At 37.1% G+C, this 24,183-nt stretch overlaps 1 protein-coding gene across 3 annotated transcripts; it reads left to right on the top strand.

The window, feature by feature from the left end:
• The first annotated feature begins 535 nt into the window (after positions 1-535).
• Positions 536-13,943, top strand: ipmka (inositol polyphosphate multikinase a). Of its 3 annotated transcripts, none has more exons than XM_066678749.1 (7): positions 536-664; positions 1,312-1,558; positions 4,607-4,692; positions 4,832-4,928; positions 6,378-6,550; positions 9,222-9,303; positions 9,537-13,943. In XM_066678749.1, the coding sequence occupies exons 2-7, from the start codon at positions 1,390-1,392 to the stop codon at positions 10,172-10,174; spliced, it is 1,245 nt and encodes a 414-aa protein (XP_066534846.1). In that variant the 5' UTR covers positions 536-664; positions 1,312-1,389; the 3' UTR covers positions 10,175-13,943. The 3 variants fall into 3 exon arrangements, with proteins under 3 accessions (XP_066534846.1, XP_066534848.1, XP_066534845.1); XM_066678751.1 differs by lacking the exon at positions 536-664 and adding an exon at positions 898-1,167; XM_066678748.1 differs by lacking the exon at positions 536-664 and adding an exon at positions 898-1,176.
• Positions 13,944-24,183: the final 10,240 nt, after the last annotated feature.

Genomic DNA, 24,183 nt, shown 5'->3' with positions numbered 1-24,183 from the left:
ACCTGTGATGCAGAACATTTCTGTTATTGAAATTAACCTTTGGTTGGAATGCGGCAATGTTGCAATGCATTACTGAAAACAAACTCATTTATAAAAAAGAAAAAAAAACTATTAGTCAAACGAATTGTAGAAGTGTGGCTAAAACCTCAGGGTGCTCAGTATTCCCAATAATAAGAAATAAATTCCATCAACTTCTGGGGTGGGTCTTTTGAACTGCTAGTGAGTGGTGGAGGGTGGGTGGAAATAGAGTTGAGGACTTATTGCAAAATCATATCTGAAAGAAGACTCGATGGGAATTCATAAATATCTACAAATATTTCACGATAAAGGTGGAGGTGTACTTGTAGGGTTTTAACTTGATAAACTTTATTAAAATGTATAATATAATTTACACATGAGAAGAGAGACAGTTTGATATAGTAGTTAAGGAATGACAGAACAGCTGTCCTGCGCATATTAATGCAGCGCTGACGCTCACATTCAACCGAAATACCAACATCTCAGCTCTAGCTGTGATCTCGCTGTTGACACCTATTCTGTGTATTTAAGTGTAGAAGCGGATTTGAAGCCACAGGAGACGTTTATGTAGCGGTTGAAATGTGGCTGAGCCACGGTCTGATGTGGTGCACTGTGGATGAGCTCGGCTCCGTTTCCCTGACAGTTGGTGAGTGAACCCTGGTTGTCTCAATCCGCTCCTAGATCCCTATTTAGTGCACTACATAGACCGTGAAATGTCGGATTTTACACAAATAGTGCGTTGTATTTCTAACTAAAGGCCGTTTACATTTGATTAGGAAACGAAGTCTAACATTCAGTGCCATTTTAGACCTAGAAAACATAACTTCATTATCTAATTATTGCACAATGTAAGGAGCAGTGAGCCGTTGGAGACTGAGCCTGAGACTTCCTGCTCTTCATGTGAGAGACAGCTCTCGAGTCAGCGTTAGTGTCAGAGCACATGGAGAGAGACCATTGATACTCTTATTGATTGAGAGTGAGCGTTTGTATTTGACCGAAACTTAAGCCAATCACCAAGACCAGTCTAGTCGAGACTGTGGAGTAATGTAGGAGCCTGGAGCTCCGAGCTGATGAATGAACCGTGCCCAGTGAGGGAGGTGTGAACGGGTGTTGCCTGTGGTTTCGAGGAAGTGGGATGTGTTCTGTCGTGTAAATAACGTAAGCTTTCTCTGGCAGCTTTGTTATATTCTCAGTCATTTAGTCTCGCTGTTCCTGTTATTTATCTTTTCTTTCTTTAAAAAAGCGGCTCATTTACCTCACTGATTTCTCCACACTATGGCTCTGGGTGTCCAGGTGAACTGGAGCTTAGCAACTCCCCAGGCTACAGCACTCTCTAATAAGACGAAAGTGTTATGAGGGCTGTAACTGAGAATGGCAGCAGAAGAGCGAGTGGCGGAATCCTCTCTCTCCGTGGAACGACTGGAAGTAGCGGTTCCCGCGGGCTGTCTCGAGACACTGAACCGGGCACAGTGCAGTCCGAGCGGCTGTGTCCCGCTGCCGCACCAGGTGGCCGGACACAAATACGGCATCAGTAAAGTGGGTGAGTAAGGAAACTTCATTCTTTTAATAGTTTCGCTAGCTCATATTAAAACAAGGTTTTCAGAGGATTTTAATGTGAAATGCTCCATTCTTCCGTGGTGTTGAGAATCTAAATAATTTAATACCGCTAAAAACTACCTCGATTTGTCTGACAAGTCTGCTGCTTTCAAAACATCCCCTTGTTAATTTGCTGTGTGTTCATTGCTACAACATTAATAACAGTAGTTAACTGGGGTACACAAATTTAAACATTTAATGTATACACACACACGCAGGTGCTGGTCATAAAATTAAAATATCATGAAAAAGTTGATTTATTTCAGTAATTCCATTCAAAAAGTGAAACTTGTATATTATCCTCATTCATTACACAAAGACTGATATTTCAAGTTTTTATTTCTTTTAATTTGATTATTATAACTGACAAGTATTGAAAACTCCAAATTTTGTATCTCAGAAACTTAGTATATTACTGAAGACCAATACAAAAAAAATCTTTAGAAATTCTGGCCAACTGAAAAGTATGAACATGTCCAGCACTCATTACTTAGTTGGGGCTCCTTTTGCCTGAATGACTGCAGCAATGCGGCGTGGCATGGAGTCGATCAGTCTGTGGCACTACTCAGGTGTTATATGAGAGCCCAGGTTGCTCTGATAGTGGCCTTCAGCTCTTCTGCATTGTTGGGACCAGCGTATTGCATCTTCCTTCACAATACTCCATAGATTTTCTATGGGGTTAAGGTCAGGCGAGTTTGCTGGACAATTAAGAACAGGGAGACCATGGTCCTTAAACCAGGTACTGGTAGCTTTGGCACTGTGTGCAGGTGCCAAGTCCTGCTGGAAAATGAAATCTGCATCTCCATAAAGTTGGTCAGCAACAGGGAGCATGAAGTGCTCTAAAACTTCCTGGTAGACAGCTGAGTTGACCTTGGACCTCAGAAAACACAGTGGACCAACACCAGCAGATGACATGGCACCCCAAACCATCACTGACTGTGGAAACTTTACACTGGACCTCAAGCAACGTGGATTCTGTGCCTCTCCTCTCTTCCTCCAGACTCTGGGACCTTGCAGTGCAGTCTTTGTGAATCTCCCCCACATTTTTGAATGGGTTTTGTTTCACAGTCCTCTCCAGGGTGTGGTTATCTTGTTGTTTTTCTAACACATCTTTTCCTTCCCTTAGCCGCTCTATTAATGTGCTTGCACACAGAGCTCTGTGAACAGCCAGCCTCTTTAGCAATGACTTTTGTGTCATGCCCTACTTGTGTAAGGTGTCAAGGGTTGTCTTTTTGATAACTGTCAAGTCAGCAGTCTTCCCCATGATTGAATGTCTGTCAGTCTAGTTCTGTAGGCTACACAAAGGCCTTTGCAGGTGTTTTGAGTTAATTAGCTGATTACAGTGTGGCAACAGGTGTCGTCAATATTGAATCTTTTCACAATATTCTAATTTTCTGAGATACTGAATTTGGGGTTAGGGTAATGAAATAAAGGTCCAAGAGTCTCGAGAGTGGAGAGGCACAGGATACAAGTTGACAGAAGTTCAGTGTAAAGTTTCCGTAGTCTATGATGGTTTGGGGTGCCATGTCATCTGCTGGTGCTGGTCCAAAGTCAAAGCAGTTGTCTAACAGGAGATTTTAGATCACTTCATGCTTCTATCTGCTGACAAGCTTTATGGAGATGTATTTTTCCTGCAGTGCCCACAGTGCCTAAACTACTACCAAATGGTGTGTTAACCATGTTAATACTGTGCTTGATTAATCATTCTACTCTCCAGACCTAAACCTTATAGAGAATGTATGGTGTGTTGTCAAGAGGAAGATGAGAATCACCCAATCCAACAATGCAGGCAAACTGAAGGCAACGGTCAAAGCAACCTCGACTTTAGTAATGTCTCAGTATTGCTACAAGCTAAATTGCCTCCATGCCATGCCACAGTAATGGTAAAGGAGCCCCAACCAAGCATTGAGAGTATGAATGAACATACTTAGATATTTCTGTATAGTACACTTTCTGTTGATCTTATAAAATATTCTAATCACTTTAGATACAGGATTTGTAATTTTCATGAACTATAATCCACACTGTTAAACCCAGTTTAATAATAAAAAAAAAAGACCCAAGGTATGTTCCTTTACATGTAATGGATATAAAATATGACAGTATAACCCTTTAAATTAATTTATGGACAAAGATCGATGTGGCTGCAACATTCTATGAGAATGTTATGAAAATGGTGAATGAAAATTTTATGAGATTAACTCCCAAATTTTCTGGGAAATAATAATATCAAAAAGCTCTGTGTCAAAACTGGATTCAGATTTCTTTTCTTTATTATTTACCAGAGATTTAGCAAGACTGAAATATTTTTTTATTTATACAGCTTTATTGAATATCATACTTGCAGTGTGGAGTGGGCAAATTACATTCATCATATCATTGTTTTCATCATGACTGTTGCATTTTAGGATGTTCCTGTTTTATGCAGCTAGGGTAATGAGATAATAATAATAATAATAATGAAAGAGATTTTGGAATTGCCACGTCTCCTGTTGCACTACCCCAGAAAGCCTTGGGAATGAGAATGCACTGAGAGCTCTTTTTGGGTGTCTCTCTGATTGTGGTTGCTCAGCCTCTGGGGGATATTTAAACAAAGCAGCCTCTGGTTAGTGAGAGTGGTAAATGACAGAAAAGACTAGGCTGCCACTAATGCTGTTAACAGATATCAGTTTTGGCACCAGGATTAATCTGCATAGTACATAGTACTTTTAATTAAGTACTCCAATCTCCACAGATAGACAGTTCAGAAGTTAAAAAGCAGTATCATGCTGCTCTATATATGACTTTATTATTTATTAAAAGTGTCTTCTGATTGTTAACATTACAAGTGATGAAATTGCTATTAAATGCTAATGTCATTCAATCATAAACTCTTTTATTCCATTTGGTTTCTTCTTAAATGCTGTCATCATACAATCAGAATGGTTTAGTGCTTACTCTTGCATTAGTAAAATGGCCTGTTTTGATTCAGTACTTGCATGCAATTTCTCAGGGATCTTGCAGCATCCTGATGGCACAGTGCTGAAACAACTGCAGCCTCCACCCAGAGGCCCTCGCGAGATGCATTTTTACACACAGGTAACACCCTTGAAGTGTATATACAATACTGTACACTAAACTACTTTACTACACTACACTCATTGCCTTTACTTGATGCTGTCTGTTTGCTGAAGTATCATGCAGCAATTATTTGTCTTATATATTTATTTTTGTTTAGGTGTTTTCAAAAGACTGCACAGATCCACAGCTACTGGCCCTACAGCGACACCTGCCCAAATACTATGGCACATGGGCATCATCTGAATCACCAAATGGTGAGATAAGACTTATGAAAGGGCTTTTGTAGATTTTCTTTTTTTGTTGTTTGTTTTTTAAGTTTTAGTACATAAATTAAAAGAAATTCATTGACCCTTTAAAACTATTCTTTTTTTTTTAATTTCCTGTTCTGAATTAAAAAGTCATGTCCATATGTGATTAATTGTTGGCTGAATTGTATTTGAAAATGAGTAATATGTTAATAATTGTTGATATTGATGGCTCTAATCAGTGTGGAAAGATTGCATGGTTCATTGCAACACTTCTAAAGGACAGCAATGACAGTAGCCCGGATTAATATGAGACTTGACTGTAGAAAGGAAACAGACTTCTGAAGCTACATGTTTATGTTTTTAAACTGACACAACAGCCACAGTTTACTATACTATTTCAAACATAAGGAAACAGAAACCTAAAGATGCACCCATACAAAAGATGGTGATCCGATTTTAGACAAGGCCTAACAGGTTACCCGCTTCCCCCCACAGCTTGTGGCAAAAATTGGATGACTTTGTTTTACATGGTGGTTTCTTTATTTTTTGAGACACCCTGTATTTCCTGCCATGGCAGGGAGCTGATGTATGTGTATTTGTGTTTGAAATGATTTGTGTATATTACAGAGTTGTTATGTGAACATTGAGTTTTGTGCTTTTAAAAGATAAACGTTTCAGCGTGACAGCTTTAAACTTTAAAGCAGTGTTGCCCAGCCCACTTAAAGCAAACATAATAAAGCTCTTTGTCTCAGACCTTGTAATCAGCCGACAGTGAGGACTGGTTCATCAGTGACTTTTGACACCACTGAAAATAACTGAATGGTTATAGAGTCTTATCACAGCAGAACAAGAACAGACCAGCCCTCTGAACCTGCACTCAATATATTCATAGGTAACAGACTAAGGTTTATGTTGAACATTGAAGAAATTCAATGTATAACGAATCACAGTTGTGAAAAACAGAGCCCGTTTAAGGCTTTACATGTGTCTGTCTACTAAATAGACCTATAACTAATTTATCTACAATTCATGACAGGTTAAATGAGTTATATAGAACATTGTCAGATCATTCTGCACTTTTATTTTTGAATATGATGCATGTAAAATGGCATGCTGTTCATACAACCAGATGAGTTTTTTTTTTTTTCTTAATTTCTGCTATTTCAAACAGGAACTAATATTACCATTGTGCTAAATCATATTTTGTTTCCAGTTTGTACTAAGCGCAGTTTATTCAAAACTAGCAAAAAGAGATGTGTTTTCTTGCCTACTACAGTACTGTGAGAATATTATACATTTCAATTTGATATGTGTTGACTAAGTATTGACAAAAATACATATTGCTACTAGAAACATATAGTTAGTAAATCTAAGGGACAACCTAGATAAATTTTATTAAGTGGGATGCTTACCAACGTTCTTCTAGTTTCACAACAGTTTTTTTTTCTGTCTCAGAGGTGTATCTGAAGCTGGAGGATGTGACACGGAATTTTACATGTCCGTGTATCATGGACGTGAAGATCGGGAGGAAGAGCTATGACCCTTTTGCCTCACAAGAGAAACGTGAAGAGCACATAAGAAAGTATCCTCCAATGGAGGATGTTGGCTTCTTGCTACTGGGAATGAGGGTGAGACACTGTTTGTGTGTGTGTATAAGTATGCTTCAAACGTACATAGCTACAAACAGAATTTGCAGCATAAAGTTTAAATATTATAGTGTCGGACCTAACAACCTAGGGCATTTTGAAGAAGACATGCTGGTATAGGCATGCAGTGTGAACAGTGTTAATTAGTGAGGTATGGGTTTTTGTTTCTAGTTAGCTACGTTAGCCTCATCTCTAATGCAGGACTCAACAATCAAGTTTCAGGGTGTGTTCACACTTAGCTGGTTTGGTTACCTTCAAACTGCCGCAGCTGGTGTCTATTGAGCAAAGGCAGTACACTTATCTCTCTAATGCCTGTCTTTTTGGGGGCCTGTAACAGACATGTTTCTGTACGTGTTTTGACACAAGCATGCGTTTTATTTTCTCTTAGTCAGCTAGAAGATGTACCCATAAAATGTACAGATTTTAAGTGAGGCTGAGATTTGTTTGACAGAATCAATATCCATGTATACATGACCACTCACATCGTGCTGAAATGGCACATTTAAATGGGTAGATTTCATTGCTCTTGACTTTAACATTTCCAATTTTATGTACATCACATGCCTAGACCACCTCCAAAAGTGGTTTGACTGATTGGATCACATTGGTAATTACAGGAGTGAAAGGCATCCAATGTCTACTTATGTTTAGATCACCCAGTTGCGACCAGATGTGCTCCAAATCAGTCTAACCTGTCACCTTTGTTTGCAATGTTTGCTTAAATTTCATATACACTGCCTGGCCTAAAAAATATGCACACTTGAATGCTCTGCACCCATTATTTTTATTACTTCAGCTTTCATTTTAGTGCACTTTGAAATTGTACAATTACAGAACGCGATTGCCCACAAGACCCTCTTGTCTGGATATTATTTTTTATTCTGGGCTATTCTAATTACAGCAGCACTGCTTTGTCTGATCCATTCATACAGGCACAACACACACTAGTACAACACCAACATGTTAGCACAATTGCAGCACTGAGAATGATATACCACCCAGATCAAACCTGCCCTGTGGTGTCCCTAAAGTGATGCTGATCATTGAAGAACAATATGAAAGGGGGCAAATTAAACATGTAGAGCAACTGAAAGAATACAGTTTTGTATCTGAAGCATTACCAAGGGAACATAGTCAATGGAGCTGATAAAATGGACAATGTTTGAGACTTGAGTATGAGACTTGGCCAGGCAATATACTTCAGTTTGAAAAATAAAACATTAAAATAAAATGCAACATTATCATTTTCTGCATTGGTCTGGGCCAAAGAATAAGTCTAAAATATAAACTTATATTCAGACATCAAACTTGACTGCATCTGAGATAAAGAAAAAAACTGCGCATTTTTATTTATGGCTTTGTTTTTTTTTTTTTATTTAGAGCATTGTTGTAAATATTTTTCTAGTTGAATGCTTTAACACGTTGTGCCCTATCACATTCTCTGCTCTTCTTTCTCTGTATACATGTACTGTTTTGTACTTGAGCTTTTTATCTACTAGTCCATAGGTACTATTTCTTTATTTAGTAATTTATTCTACTTACACACTTAACATAATATAAAGACTGCACAGACAAACAAAAACTCATGAATGGCTTCCTCTTACAACTTTGTGTCAGACAGGTTTAAAAGCTGTAAAAGTGCACTCACTCTTGCCTTCTTTCCAACTTTAGTGGAGAAGCCCAATCAATATAGCATTCTCTTTTCTAGCAACTGTGTTAATTACCTTAGTTGTTTTGATAAGAAATGTTGGGGGGGAGGAACCTCCACGAAGTGATAGATGTGGCAAGCAAACAATCAATACACACTGCAGATAATGCTACTGCACATGGATGCACTTTGCTTATGCTCAGGGTATTTAGACAGGATCTGAGAAGAAGATATGATCCAAAAGATGAGGAGTCCAGCATGCCCACTGCTGATAGAACAAATCATAAGTTATTACAGAAGTAGAACCTGTAATGAATATGTGTAATACTCATGTACAAGCCCATTACATAGAAAACTACCTGTTGCTAGGCAGTTAGCGTGTTCTATTATTTAACCACTAGAGGTCAGACTCTCCCATGTTTTAAAATGTTATACTGTAAATGAATTGATGGTGTGTGACAATAAAATATCACATAAGAATGACTTTATTTTGTTGATTCTTAAAGGTAGTATAAATATTAAGTCTTTTCATAAACAAAGAAAACTGCTAATCTGATAAAATATCTTTTTGGCAGCTGATAAATATTTGATGGTGGTTTTATGTACCCTACACACAGTGTTCTCTCTGTCCCATCTCTAGAGAGTGAGGGCTGTGTTCCAGGCTGTGAGGAATATTCCTCTACCCTTTAGTAAAATCCCCAGATACACACACACACACACACACACACACACACACACATTTTTGGTCCATTCCCACATTCATTTTGGCATCTAATTAATTTTTCTCAGTGGATAAGATGCTCTCAATCTCTCACAGAACTTCTGTATCTCTCTTTCTCTCTTGCTTTTTTTCCAGTCCTCCCAGCTGTTACTTTCTTTCTACGTCCCCAGTAGGCTAACATCCAACTTTGTATTACAATTGCCCCATTATTTTGTCACTATTTTACAGTGGTTTTGTTTTCTTCCACCACTACCCCCCCCCCCTCGCCCCTGTCATATTCTCAGGTGTACCAGGTAAATTCAGGGACTTACATCAGTCACGACCGGTTGTATGGACGCAGACTGAGAAAGGAAACACTCAAAACTGGTATGACCCAACATTTGACTTTCTTATTTTACTACAGTTTTGAAAAGAAAATTTATATTTATTCCACTAAGCAATGACACAAAAGCATTTATTATTATTTTTATAACTCTGATTTATCAGGGTTTTTTTGTGTATTTAATTGCTGTTAATTTTATTTGTCTTATTTACCCCACAAAAATTACACTTTAGAATTTTAATTCATTTAGGCTCCTCCTGCTCTTTATTTTTTGCAGGCTTGTCTCAGTTCTTCCACAATGGAGAAGAGCTCAGGAAAGATGCAATATCTCTGATCATCTGTAAAATCTGTGACATCTTGCGATGGTTTGAGGTTCAGAAGCAGCTACATTTTTATGCTAGTTCTCTGCTGTTTGTGTATGAGGGATTGCCTCACTTAGCCAACAGAGCCAAATGGAGAACAGATACCCAGACCCGACCGGAACATCGGCAAGGTGAGCTAGAGTACAATAATCACATTCACCTCGCCAACTGCAAGCTTCAGGGGCACTGCTGCAGTTTAGCATCTCAGAGGAACGCTTGTGGCTGGCTAAACTGTAGTGACCTTGCCCAAGACCTTCACCACACGAGGCAGGAGAATGGGATTTGGCCTCATTCTCAGCATTGCCACCTGGACCAGGCTAATGGCAATGGAGTGAGTGGTGAGAAGGTCTCAGAAAGCATGAAAATGTTTGAGGACAAGAGCCCAGGGTTGGGGAGTAAAGGAAAGTGGAGAGATAGGCATGGAGAAAAGGAAGAAGTGGAGGTCAGAATGATTGATTTTGCCCATGTTTTTCCCAGTGATAGCCCAGATGAGGGCTACATTTATGGCTTGAGGAGCCTTCTGTCTGTCCTGGAACAGGTCCTCCAAGACTGACTCCTATTACCTATCTCCTTTCTGTTAAACGAATCTCTAGATTTTATACTACACTGTGATTTCTTTCCAAACAAATTCATTGTGTGTTGACCACTAATGATCAACTGGAAATTACTTGAAATTATGATGTTATTCATTGAAGTAGGTAAGATGATGAATATATTCTCCAGATATATGAGAAAATGTTTTTACACACATAATATAGAGATATGTGTGCACCTGTACATTGTGTTTCTGATAAAAAATACAGTGGAGTGTAGGTAAAATATAGGTGTACCTTTTTTTAAAACGAGCTACTTTTTGTACAGTTTTTTTCCAACACACATAGGACGATTATTTGAATAAAAAATATTGAATGTGTTGGACATTGAATGCCAAATGAATCATAACCACCTCTAGATCTAAATCAGTCTGGAATCATCTCATTGTTAATGCTTTTATGCTTCTGCAGTTTCTAACAATACCAAGCAATCTCTTTAGAATATGCTTTTCAGAGCATTTGGTCAGGCTGTATGAGGTGCCTGCTTTACACATTTATGATGGCCTTAATTTGAACTGCATTAGTCTCGACCATACACGCAAATAGACAGAGGGTCTGATACCTTCAGTGCATTAACCTGGCCTCACTGTAAATACGCACTTTGGTGGATCATTTTGTACTGGCTCTGGTACTTGTGTGACGTGAATAGACATCATGCCAAAATAGCAGACTTGTGATTGGTTCTTTTTACTTGTCAGTCAGATTTCTTTTCCTGCAGTAATAGGCGGTTCTTGGCCACAGTGAAAGGTATCAGACTCTCCCTAGTGAATGCAAGACTAGGGTAGCACTAATGCGTAAAAAAGTGGTTTGAATCTAAAGCTCTAGAGTTGTTCAACCTGTTTACTATGTGTTTTGTTGGGTATGTGTTCTGGGACCTAACCATCTCAAAATTCTTAATGTAGTTTTTTAGTGAATCTCACTGAGCTTGTACATAATAACTGGCAAAGCTTTTTGGGTATTATTACCATCAGTCTAGCAGTCTAGACTTCACTTGGAGTTTTATAATATGTTAACCACTATGACAGTGCTTTGTGAACTCAAAACACCTAAATTAGAAAACCTGAGTTAGCATTTTAATAATCTTTGACAATTACCACTGTGATATTAAAAAGGCATAAGATTTGGTAATGACTCCAACCACATTGGAAAGCGTGTGCTGAGTCACATTTGCTATTGACTTTAAGCTTTGTGAAGAATTGTGAAGTCTTGCTCTGAAACTGTATCTGCCAGTGCTGACACTATGCATTCCCTAATAGCAAATTTTCTGATGCAGATGTGGTTTTAAATGTTATATTGAAGTTAAAAACGTTGTTATTATAATGTGTTTACTGCCAAAACCACACTTTTCGGATAATATTTTAAATCAGAAATGATGTATTTGTATGTATTATAATTGTTTTAGTCTATTTTGAATTATTTGTATAAATTTGGAATTTGATCTATATTTTTACTAATATTGCTGCTTTTTAAACAGAGGAAGGTTGTTTCCTTTAATGATTCAGGCTTAATGAGTTTTAAATGAGCAGTAGAAACAGTTATATTTTTAATATATGATTCATTATTTGTTTTGAATCTCAGTGTTTTTGCTTCAAAATTTTAGAATCCTACACCATATACCTCCATTTATAAAAACATTTTATCTCCAGGACTTATATTATTTTCTTTTATTTTACACAGTTCTTTAATGAAACGTTACAAATATTCACCTCTCCTTTACGGGAGAATTTAGAGTTCCTTTAGGGAACACAACAGGTTTCTGAGCCACTGTTGTTCCATTAAAAGTACGTTTACACAGTTTGTACCTTTAGTCGCATTAGGAATAGGAATGTAACATTCATATCGTAACATGGAGGAGAGTGTAGTTTTGTCGGCAGTTTTTCCTTTTCTCCCAAGACCAAGACATACTTTAATAAAAGCAAAAGACAACATGCATTGAGTAATATACAGTAACCTACTTGGGAAAATCATTAGCCAAGATGTGATTTCAAGGGACATTAAGTCCATTTAATATACAGCAGAATACACTGATTTACCACAAAAATATAATGAAATAATAACAGGTTTGCACATGAATTGTGTTCCCTCTCTTTTTCTTATCTGAACTTTCAAAGGGATCCCAATCTCAATTTATATAATTTTTATTCTTTCTAAATGTATTAAAAGCCTATTTTCCCCCTGCCCTTGATGTGTACAAAAATGTATGAACTAAATGTAGCTTTTTATGTACTTAAAAATATCAAACCTGTAAGTGACCTGCACATTACCAAGAAAGGAGACTGAATGAACATATTCATCTCATGAGGCAAAAATATCTGTGAGAGAGAAGAGCACATATACAAGCTCATACAGACATGAATTCCGTGACTGATCTTTTGTGTATAATCTATACAAAGCTGTCACAGTTTTTGCTTTCATTCCAGTAGTAGGCAGAAAATACAAGCAATTCTCTTATATTTGTGTAAGAGATGTTTCTCCATTTTTGACTGCAAACTTTAGCCACAGCAGCCTTGAACATGAAGGCATTTAACTTTAATCATAAGTACATTTCAATATTCTCTGAAGTAGCCTAAGCCTCAGCTGATCCCAGTGCATCCTTTCTTCACACGCAGTCGTGTTGAACCCTTGTTCTGCTCTTTACTGGTGTTCTCTATAAAGCACATCCTTATAGAAAGACCGTGACAGGCTAATGTACTCTGTGCTGTGGAGTGCTCAGTTGTGCTTGTATTTTAGTCATTTTATTCTTATGTTTAAAGTAAAATAAGATAAATAAATAAATAAAAGAAGAAAATCCCACTCATAATTCTTAGCTTTTCAGACCATGCATACCATAATAATTTTCAGAAATATTTTTAGGCCTATGCTGTTACAAACAGAGGACAGCTGTGCCCATTTACAAGAGTTGTTGGTCGATTTCTGCTCATTTATTTGCTTAGTTAGTGTTAGTAAACCTAAGGTTGCAGAAATGACCTGCTCTTCTGAAGTACACTCTGTGCAACACTGGTTTGGAAGATCAACCAAATCTAAACATCTATGAGAAGCAGATACATCTATTTTTTTTATATGAAGATCTCTGTGAATGCCTATATGTTCATCATGCTTCTCTTAATAAGATAATGTCACTTATTTGTTGTCCATTCAGGAGAACATCTATTTAATGTGTAATGCAATGAAAGAAACCTGGAACCATACCTGTTATGTTTGGTGGGCACTGGACAAGAACATTTTTTTTTTTTACAATTATTTTGTTTTGGCTGCATGTATGTTTCAGGCCCATCAGCTGGAATAAATGTGCTTGGATAGGGGAACTTCTATCATGTCTCCCTTTCTGAGGTTTCTGAAGTCATTAAAATATGCTAAGATAAAAGCATGAATAATTGATCTAAAGTGTTGGTCATAGTGGTTGTTAAACAGAAATTGCCATGAACTTGCAGTTTTATTTTTCAGTTCTTTTGAGTGCTCATTGAATGTTCTAAAATACTGATTTACATACAGCATACTTGCATTTACACTGTTTCTTGTATAGAGCACTAAGCTGGGGATACAACTGGAGTTATTTTAAAAGGGAATTTGTTTTTCCTTTTATAATATATGGTACAATGTACATTAGTAATCCTAAGAATTGCCTTTATTCTTTTGAATTAATATTTCTTGTGTTATGACTAATTTTAATTAATGTACTAATTTTGCTGAAATATTTATGCAGATGAAATATACTGATATGTTGTGTATATCTGGAAATTAGTAAAATAAAAAGAATTTTTGATTCAAAATGACATGAGTAACATTTGTTCGATTTTAATGTTTTCAGCTTATACTTGAAAAAATATTTCTGAAAATCTGTATTTTTAGTATTTTTTAACAACATCGCTGTCTAATCAGAGCAAAAGTCTGTCCATGTATGTGTTCCAGACAACTGCTCTTTTGAAGATTTCCAGGAGTCCTCAGGAGGTGCTTACCACAAAGTAGTCAGCACTTTCACAACATTTTTCACATTTTGCACTTATAACAACATCATGTAACATTAACAGTTGTTTGTAGCAAGCATGTAGTTTGATTTTACCCTCCTGTGCCTTTATACATTTGTAACAAGTAAAGTCCTTGATATATGTGTTTATGAGAAAAGGCATGCAAGTGGTCAATGCTTTAAGATTATATCATTATAAATTATATTTCAGAGAGCAATTTTAGTTGCATTAATCTAATGATTGCATGGATGCTCATTTTCTTTTCAATCTATTCATTTTATTTTTTCCCTTTTCAATGTAATTTGAATATTTGCATCTTAATTCATATTTACACATTTTCTCATATTTACAAAATTTACAAAATGTACACTTGTAGACAATAAAGGAAAAGACGCATGGATTTGTATGCATAAAGACACAGCACACACCTTTTGGGGATTCTTCATTATCTCATTTAAAATTGTCCCACAGCAAAGTTTATTTTATTCTCTCCCCCAGGCCCTCTGTAGTCTTTAAACTGGGGGAGACTTTCCATTATTCTTAATTTGAATGTAATTTAAAATATAATTGGAGCCTCAGAACCAATTTCCCACTGCAAGCCTCCTGTAGTGCATGTCTCTGATGTGTCTATTACAGAGCTTTACCATAGGGAAGGGTTTTATTTCTCTCAACAGCCACGTTTACATATTTTTCATTTTAATAATGCTGGCTTTTAAATGTAGTATAGTGAATGACTGTTTAAAGTTGCACATGCACAGTACAGGACAGGCTTGAATATTTTAAAGTGCAGATGCATTTTGAGTCTAGCCATAGGGTTCATATATCAAAAATATCAATTTAAGGTTTTATTGCAATTGCTAAGAACTTGTCCACATTTTGCACTAACATTTTTCACATCCAGATTATATTTTAATAAATAACTTAACTTTAGCCAGAATCTAATTACTTTTATTTTTCACAGCAAGGCATCTGCATTATGATCAGAATTTATTCTCCTCCGTAAAAAACATGCAAAAATATTTGTTGTTACCCTTTCCTTTTTCCTTGTTTTCTTTACTCTAAACGTGGTTTCACACTTGCTACAGTCAACAAAGTATAAGCCTTTGTTTTCATTCATTCATTCATTCATTGTCTGTAACCACTCATCCAGTTCAGGGTCATGGTGGGTCTGGAGCCTACCCAGAATCATTGGGTGTAAGGCAGGAACATACCCTGGAGGGGGCGCCAGTCCTTCAGCCTTTGTTTTGCAACTGTTATTTCTGCACTCGTCAGCTCTACAAGAAAGAAGATGACTCAATTGTATTACAATCTGATCCAATTATTTCCCGGGTGTGCTCACACCTCGCTTGCTCCAGTGCAGTCAAGAGACATCCCAATACTGCAATGCGAATACAGTTTGATGCAAGGTTTCAAATTAGCTGCAGTTTATATAATGTCATGTTACTGTGACAATGATATTGCACGCTATTTTTGGGCAGCTATTCTACTGTTTTGAAGACAGCATCAATTATTGTATTTGTGTATTTATTTTTGATCATATTACTTTTGTCAATTATTCATTCTTTCTGACACAATTTTTTGTTCTGATTTAAAGCAAGAGTGGACTTTGATTTTGCCCTATCTCTATCTGACTGCTTTAATGATTAGCAAAGTCTTGCATGGTTGTTTTAGAGTCCTTGTATCTTATTGAAACGTATATATTTTAATAGAAAAGTTATTTATCTTGTATCTGATTGCCTTAGTATATTTTTCCTGAAATATATCTCCTGAAATTGAGTCTTTGATTGGAGATTATATAAATGAATAATGATCTCTGAATGTTGCACAGTAATTTAAGCTCAATTGGTGCTAAAGAATTCTGTTACAGGACACAGTTTGAAAAGGCCTTTGCAAAATGGAAAACGCAAAGACCCATGAAGATTTCTAATGCCATCTCTGATGTGTTGCAAAAGCCAGCAGTGTGATGATGTTTCAAATTCAAATTTTGTAGAACCCCAATCTCCATGATAAATTCCCAAACATATGTCGGGAGTAATAATTTTAGGTTTCTGTCATGATAGCTGCCTGTGTGCATAAATATGTTTGTCTAGATCACTGGCTTGTGTAGAATAGTAGATGCTCAATTTGGAATTGCAGTGATGTGAACGTGTGTGTGTGTGTGTGCACACCAGGTGGGGGTGGGGGAGGGTCTTTTAATAACTAAATGGTTCTTCGTTTTCTATTCAGTCACCAGTGACAGCCCACTAATACGTCTGCCATTGATATGACAGGACATTTGGTATAGAGCTCTGTGATGGAAGAGTGTGTGAGAGTGAGTGTTAGTTTATGACAAGATCTGTCAAGTGTTAAAGTGCTGGATGTAAAAGGCTGATGAAGAGGGCACAGGTAGAATAAATATATATAAATATGATATAAATTATATATATATATATACACCCACACACACATTTTTAAAAAATAATACCTGAGTTTGTCATTCACTCACATTAAATGACTGGCAAGCAATACATTTCTGAACACACAAAATCATATATATACACACACACACACACACACAAAATGTGAGGAATTTGAACCTTGAATGGCTGATCAAAGCAGGAGAGAATGAGAAACTAATTTTTCTATTTAAATGGTAAGCCTTATCTGACAGTGCACAAGCCATGCATGACCTAATCAGCAAAACACAGAAATCCTGTTTCATTCTGACAGCCATCTTTCAGCTCTCAAAAAAACTACTGGAAGGTGACAGGTTCATCTAATAATGTTGAATATGCTGGAATTTGTTGTATGTTGCTCTTTGTATTTTGTCATTGTACTTTATGAAAGTAGGCAATATACACAGCACGGTAGCCATAATTATGGGAGACTTTATAGGATGGGTAAATAAATAATAATTAAAAAATCAAAGCGTGAGTAATTAGCAGACATCAGTGTGTGTAGAAACGGTATTCATATGCTAAATAAGGTTTATAGAATTTACAACTTGACAAATCTTTGATATGATGTGTAAATAAAACAAAACTCTAATACCTAATACATCTCAGAAAGCATTTACCCAACACTAGCCAAGTTTTATACCCCTTCTCAATATCACAAAACCCTTCAAGATTCAAAATATTTTTGTAAGTGACAACAGAATACATCCTTATATGGTTACTTACAAGCTGTCAAGTTAGATGATAAAAGCTCAGTTTTCTCAATTAAAGGCTCCATATATAAATAAAAATAAGGGCTTATAACTAAGCCTTCTGTACAGGGGAAAAATAAATCTGTGCCCCTTTGCCACTGCCACTTGAAATGTACAAGGCAATAGTTACAAACCTTGGAAGTCTCCAGTCCTTATTATGTGGCCTCATGGCCATGAAGAGGAGAGGAAGGGTGTTAAAGCCTGGTTCCAAGTTCATTTACAAAAATTCTTTAGCAGTTCTTGAAAAATCTCTGTGTACACTTTCTGACACATGTTGATTGCTCTGGTTTGTCAGTGCACCATTGTAGACTAGGTTCAGAACAGTAGTAGAACTCTTCAGTTGGTGCCTTTTTCATTTCTTTGTAGAAGACATGCTCTATGTGACACATGCTGTAACACTGATGAATTGAAATATTGGTGTTAAGGACAGTCTCCTTGGAATGGATATGTGTGTGTATGTGCACACGTGAGCAGAGATTTATATATGAAATATTCCTCTGAGCTACATGGTGTTATAAGCATGTCAGTAGACTATACTTGAGTGCATTCCTATGATGTTTGACTGTTCCAATAGATTTGCACCCATGAATATGAAAGCAGCATGATGCACATGTTCACATCAATGCTTCGTGCTGCTTAACATCTACATCTTCCACCGTTAAGAAAAATGTATCGTCTCATGTGACTGCATTTTCACGTGAGAGAATATTTCAGGTGATAAACAGACGTGTTTATTGTGTTCCTAAGATTTCATCTAGTGGTGGGCATTTGAATTATTTGAATGGGTCAAAATAGGGCCTGTACAGAATTGTGTAAATTACTTTTGAGGAGTGGGACAAAATTTGCAATTACAGCATTCTGATTTTTAGGGAGGTCTGGATATATTACCTTTTATAAATTTTATAATATAAAATTTATATTATATAAAAAGTGCAAATGAAAAAAAATAGCTTAGCTTATCATCTCAAACTGGTCTCTGATGCAGCTGAAACAAAATTCTGGAAAGCTTTAGTTTCTGGACCTGAATTTGCAAATGTATGATGAGTGTGAGTATGATGGACTAGACAGAAAATGTTGTGCCTGAAGGATGATCATTTATATGATGAACTAAGACAGTTCTGCCTGTGATAGAATCATTACTAGATCCAGTATGATGTGCAGATTCTGTTAAACTTTTTTTCTTTTTTTTTACTAAAACACCATTCATTCATTCATTCATTCATTCATTCATTATCTGTAACCACTTATCCAGTTCAGGGTCGCGGTGGGTCCAGAGCCTACCTGGAATCATTGGACGCAAGGTGGGAATACACCCTGGAGGGGGCGCCAGTCCTTCACAGTGCAACACACACACACACACTCACACATTCACTCACACATATGGACACTTTTGAGTCGCCAATCCACCTACCAACGTGTGTTTTTGGACTGTGGGAGGAAACCGGAGCACCCGGAGGAAACCCACACAGACATGTGGAGAACACACCAACTCCTCACAGTCACCTGGAGTAGGAATCGAACCCTGGAGCTGTGTGACTGCGACACAACCTGCTGCGCCACTGTGCCGCCCACTAAAACACCAGATTAAGAAAATATTGTATGGTTTGCAAAATGCAAATAATTAAAAATAAAACAGAGGTTTGTACATTAACTTTTATCTGTATTTCTTTTAAACACAATAAAACAACAAACTATTTAATTTTCATAAATTGCATTGCTATTTCAAAATAAACCAATACATTTTCATTCCTGTAACCTGTAAAGTTACATGTATAGTTATGTCCCAATCTTCCTCCAGACATGAGGGCCCTTGGAAAAGATGTCATATGTCATCATCATTAGTGCCGTCAAATAAGTGTATTACCATTGACACAGTCACATACCTGACATACTATAACAGAACAACACTTTGGTGAAGAATATCTGCTTAAGCATAATAGAAGAGCAAGCAAAAACAAAATCATGATTTTGTACAATGATTTAAAATAAGTTTTTAAAATAAAAGTTAGATCTTTAAGGGCGGCACGGTGGCGCAGCAGGTAGTGTCACACAGCTCCAGGGACCTGGAGGTTGTGGGTTCGATTCCCACTCTAGGTGACTGTCTGTGAGGAGTTGATGTGTTCTCTGCATGGGTTTCCTCCAGGTGCTCCGGTTTCCTCCCACAGTCCAAAAACACACATTGGTAGGTGGATTGGTGACTCAAAAGTGTCCGTAGGAGTGAACGTGTGTGTGTGTGTGTGTTGCCCTGTGTAGGACTGGCGCCCCCTCCAGGGTGTATTCCTGCCTTGCGCCCAATGATTCCAGGTAGGCTCTGGAACCACCATAACCCTGAATTGGATAAGCAGTTACAGATAATGAATGAATGAATGAATGAGTTAGATCTTTAATTAAGATAATTGTGGTCTGTCTCCATTAAAAGGAGTAGGTGTCTGGTCTTGTATGACTTTAAATAACTGCCCGTAGGCATTGATTGGGCAGACATGCCTATAAGGACATTGACCAAACTCACCCAACCAAGCCTTCATGGATTTTGCTTTGTGCACTGGGGCACATTCATACTGAACAGAAAAATGCCTTTCACAAATTTCTTGGTTGGAAGTTTGAAGCATCATGCTGAAGCATCAAGATTTCTCTTCACTGGAATTAAGTGGCCTAAGTAATAAAGTATTAAGTTGATGATTTTAAAAAAAAGTAAATAGGTTTCTATCTACCTGTGGAAAAGAGACCATACCAGACAACAACTGTCTGTCAAACATCTATTTTTTTTAGGTGCAGCAGAGGCAGAAGGTCTGTGGAGTGTGCCTGGCTTGTAAAACAGGCCTTATCAGTGGGCAGCCTAAAACCGTGAAGTGTTGTGGAATTAGAATGCAGTGCAGCTTAGAGATTTCACGAAGCAGCTCTGAAACTCTGAGACATGTGTCTTAGCTGTGTATATGTTGTGCTTGAGTGCAGGTGAGTCTTACTATTGACTAGGGCACCATTATATTTTGAAGTGCCCTTTGTTCTGTGGTCATCTTTACTACAGGTGCAATTTATATTGTTCATGCTGGCAAATTGGAACACCTCCCTCTTGTTCTCAGTAACAGATATATGTGCCTTTTTATTTGCACTTAATGTGACCACTGGCGAACACATAAATGGAAGTACAGCTCTGATTTACTGCGCTCTGACATCACCCTGAGGAAAAGTGCAGTAGATTCAACATCCAGCAAGAACGTACCTCATTGAGGCCTTAGAATGGACATCTAGAGGAATTTCAACATTAAATGGAAAATGCTTTGGAGAAGAGAGAGGCAGAGTGTAAATGAATATGACAGAGAGAGCGCAAGAGAGAGAAAGAGAAAGCTTGTACCTGGCAGATGAGGTGATATGTCATAAAGAATTGGGCCTGTAGGATATTATAAGGATGTGAAGCGCTGACATCTATGACCTGAAGTCCTTTGGGAGTAAAAACAACCTTTTGCTTTTGAAAAGATTTGAGAGGTAGACTGAGACTGAGAGAAATGGCATGACACTGAAGCAAGCTTTCTCCACTGAAATATTAACATCTGTTTGTCTGTGTGTGTCTAACAGTGAGTGAGCCGGAAGTAACTGTTTACTTATTGACTGATTACATGTTTATATCTGGTGATGGTCATCAAATTGTTTATTTGTGTGCATACATATTAGGTGAATCAGCTTACGTGATGTATTGGCAGTGATGTATTCAGATTTCAGAACATTTTATCTCACTCTGCAGTAGAGTTGGGCGGTATAACGATAATACCCTATACTGCGCTATTTAAAAATTTGGACGGTATCTCAAAATTAGGGTGGTATTTATGATGTGTGTGTCCTGTGTCAAATTTCAAGAAACTATGGAGTAGATTACAATAAAAAAAAGTGCATGCTCATTTGTACACAAATATTTTATTTGAACACAAAAGTCTGTGTGCTTTTTTTGAATACATATAAACTTACGCATATGACTTGAATTATTATGGGTATGATTACAGATTATGAACACAAATTGAAACATGAGAAAACTTAAAAATATGTCACTGGACTCACAGGCAAAATGCATTGAGCAGACGATCAATCGTTTCGATATAGTGTGAAGGTGTGGTCTGCTGCATCTTGTTTTGAACTGGTGGTGGCGGCAGGATCCATGTACATTTTATTAGTTTGATCCTTGGACTGAAATGAGAATGGGAAAAATGAGAAAAACCAGCTTAAAGCTCACTTTACACCTCATTGTTCAGTCTGAGTGATCACCTGTTCTCTAGCTGTTCTCCGCAGTTAAAATAAAAGTCCCAAACTCTTTGACTCTCCGTAGACACGCATGTATTATTAGTTTGTGTGAAATTAAAGACTTGTAGGTGTACTGTGTTTTAGCATTATAATTTAACATGGGGTGGGACATTGTGTTTTATTTTTAATGGATTATAAAATCATCTTTAAATTAAGTTTCATGAAATTAAATATGGCTTGCCTGCTCATAGAGTTTGATTATAGATAATGAACATGGGAATGTTGCTATTATCTGTCATTAAAATCCAACCACAGAAAAATGCATATATATTATGTTTTAGATCAACATAAAATTAAATAAAACTCAGATGATGTTACTTTTAATAAATGTGACCTTTTCATGAATATAGTTATACACAGATTCAAACTCAACTGAAAGTCTATGATTCTACACACATTGGATACACCAGTGGTTCCAGACTTGCATTCTTCATGTTTGTCACTTCATACATTTCATACTCTATAAGGCAGATACAAGATGAAGGTCTCATATTAAAGCTGGAACTATATCCTCTTTCCATCTGAGCAGTATTACTTATGAAAATATTAGCACAACTGAGGAATCTGCTTCAAACATAAAACACTAAAATATATATATTTTTATTTTTTTTACAGTAATCTTACTCCATAAAAAACAAGCCCAGTAACCCACCGCAGTTGTGAGTTTAGCACTGAGCTTGGGTTAAGAGATGGAAGAAGGATGAAAACACAAAATACTCAGAAGACCCATCACATGAATTTGTGCTCGAAGGTATAAGGCTTCTTTTTTACTTTTCTATTCCCCCAAAACCAGATGCTGAAATTTGCTCTTTAAGAAACGTTTTTTTTTTTTTTTGTATTCAACACGTGTGTTGGTGTGCACTGTCAGGCAGTGCTGAGCTAAACTGGGTAGCACAAACACCCTTCACTCAACCCTTGTGCTCACAGACATAAGGCTCAGTGCAGCTTGACGGTGCACGCAACACACACCCACACCCTCCCCACAGGAATACCATATACCACGATGAAATTTTGAGACTGTATGTTGGTATGAAAAATGTGGATACCACCCATACCTATTCTGCACTATTAAATATACACTATATTCCGAAACAATTGAAGACAGCACTCATAATTTATTAACTCTGTATTTTAAGGTTATGGACATTGTGGTCACATTAATTTAATGTCTCAATGATCAACAACAGTTGTTTTCCAGCTAAAAGTGATGTCCTGTTGAACAATATTTCAACACTTGAATGATTTCTGGGACTGTAAAGTATCTTGCTTTAAAGAAAGTTTTCTTTTGCCACCAAGGTTTAGGTCTGCAGCAGTGAAATTGTGTTCTCTGGAGAGATGGAGCTCCATCCGATACATTTGGGATGAGTTGGAGGTGCCCCTTTTCATCATAGACTGTGCCAGATAAGTACACTCAAAGTTGAGAAGGTCTGTTACTTTTTTGGAAATTAACTTTTGTCCTGATGGCAAGAAACTATAAATCAGATTATTAAAGGAAAACAGTAACTCCAAGGCACAAGAAACTGCTTTTTTGCTCAGCATTAAGGGAACAATGAAGTATTCATTGTCAGGCTGGTTTATATTGTGATGTATTGAAATGAAGAGAAGAAGAACAGTTCAGTTTCTAGTTGAAAGACATGAGCAATCTTGCAGAAAGCTGCAAGCACCTGGGAGATGATGTCAGTTCAGTCAATGAGAATCCTCATCTTTATTAATCATGATGACCTATTCTGAAGGAGCTTGTGACTCTTCGTGGGTGAATGGTATCCTGAGTATTACCAAAAATCAATGAGTCATTCTCCTCTCTGACAACTCCAATTCCAGTTCTCTCTCTTATTCTGTTTTATTCCCTGCCTTCCTGTGTTCCTCTCTTTCCCTCTCACCACTTTTCTCATATCCCACCCCCACAACACAGAGCTTGCAATCATAATTCCATCTGGTGCTGGAGAATAGGACGTTTGAGGAATGAGGAGGTGCCATAATTTGCAGTAAAATATTGAATGTCCTCAGGTGACCAGCTGAAGAGAAGCAGTGTAGCCAAGCAGACAAAGAGAGAAGAAGCACTGATGCTGGAGAGATTGTGACAGATCGATGCATGTCGACCTTTTTGTAAGTAAGGGAGAGTCTCCCAACTGAGCAGAACCTCAACAAAACCTGGCAGGTCAATTTTCCCCAAAAAACAAAAGAAGTAAGCCAGCTGGAATTATGACTGTACACTGCATCTTTGTACACCTTGTAATTGAGCATCAAAAGCCATGGAATTTTCAATATTTTCTCAATTTTTCATCCTTTGTTTATTGGTACTTAGATCAAAATAATCATTATTTGGTTTGACTCCTCACTTCCCTTGCTTGCATACTGTTCCTTTAAATTTGTGTAAATCATTTTGACATTAACATGTTTTATAAAGAAAAAACAAAAATATGGGTAATATACTTTTGTCTTTCCACAGAAAAGTAAACTCATACACCTATGTATGTTATCAACCAGATGTTATCTAACAGAGAATGTAGATTTGATCTTGTTTCCA

Source organism: Hoplias malabaricus, chromosome 8 (assembly GCF_029633855.1).
Source record: "Hoplias malabaricus isolate fHopMal1 chromosome 8, fHopMal1.hap1, whole genome shotgun sequence".
NCBI classification, from domain to species: Eukaryota; Metazoa; Chordata; class Actinopteri; order Characiformes; family Erythrinidae; genus Hoplias; species Hoplias malabaricus.
This window is presented reverse-complemented; position numbering and strand designations above follow the sequence as displayed.

Bases quoted from the DNA above. Each gene is read 5' to 3' on its own strand.
- ipmka (XM_066678749.1), top strand. From the start codon at position 1,390: ATGGCAGCAGAAGAGCGAGTGGCGGAATCCTCTCTCTCCGTGGAACGA. The intron at 4,929-6,377 runs GTGAGATAAGAC...TTTCTGTCTCAG, and splicing joins ATCATCTGAATCACCAAATG to AGGTGTATCTGAAGCTGGAG. The intron at 6,551-9,221 runs GTGAGACACTGT...TCATATTCTCAG, and splicing joins TCTTGCTACTGGGAATGAGG to GTGTACCAGGTAAATTCAGG.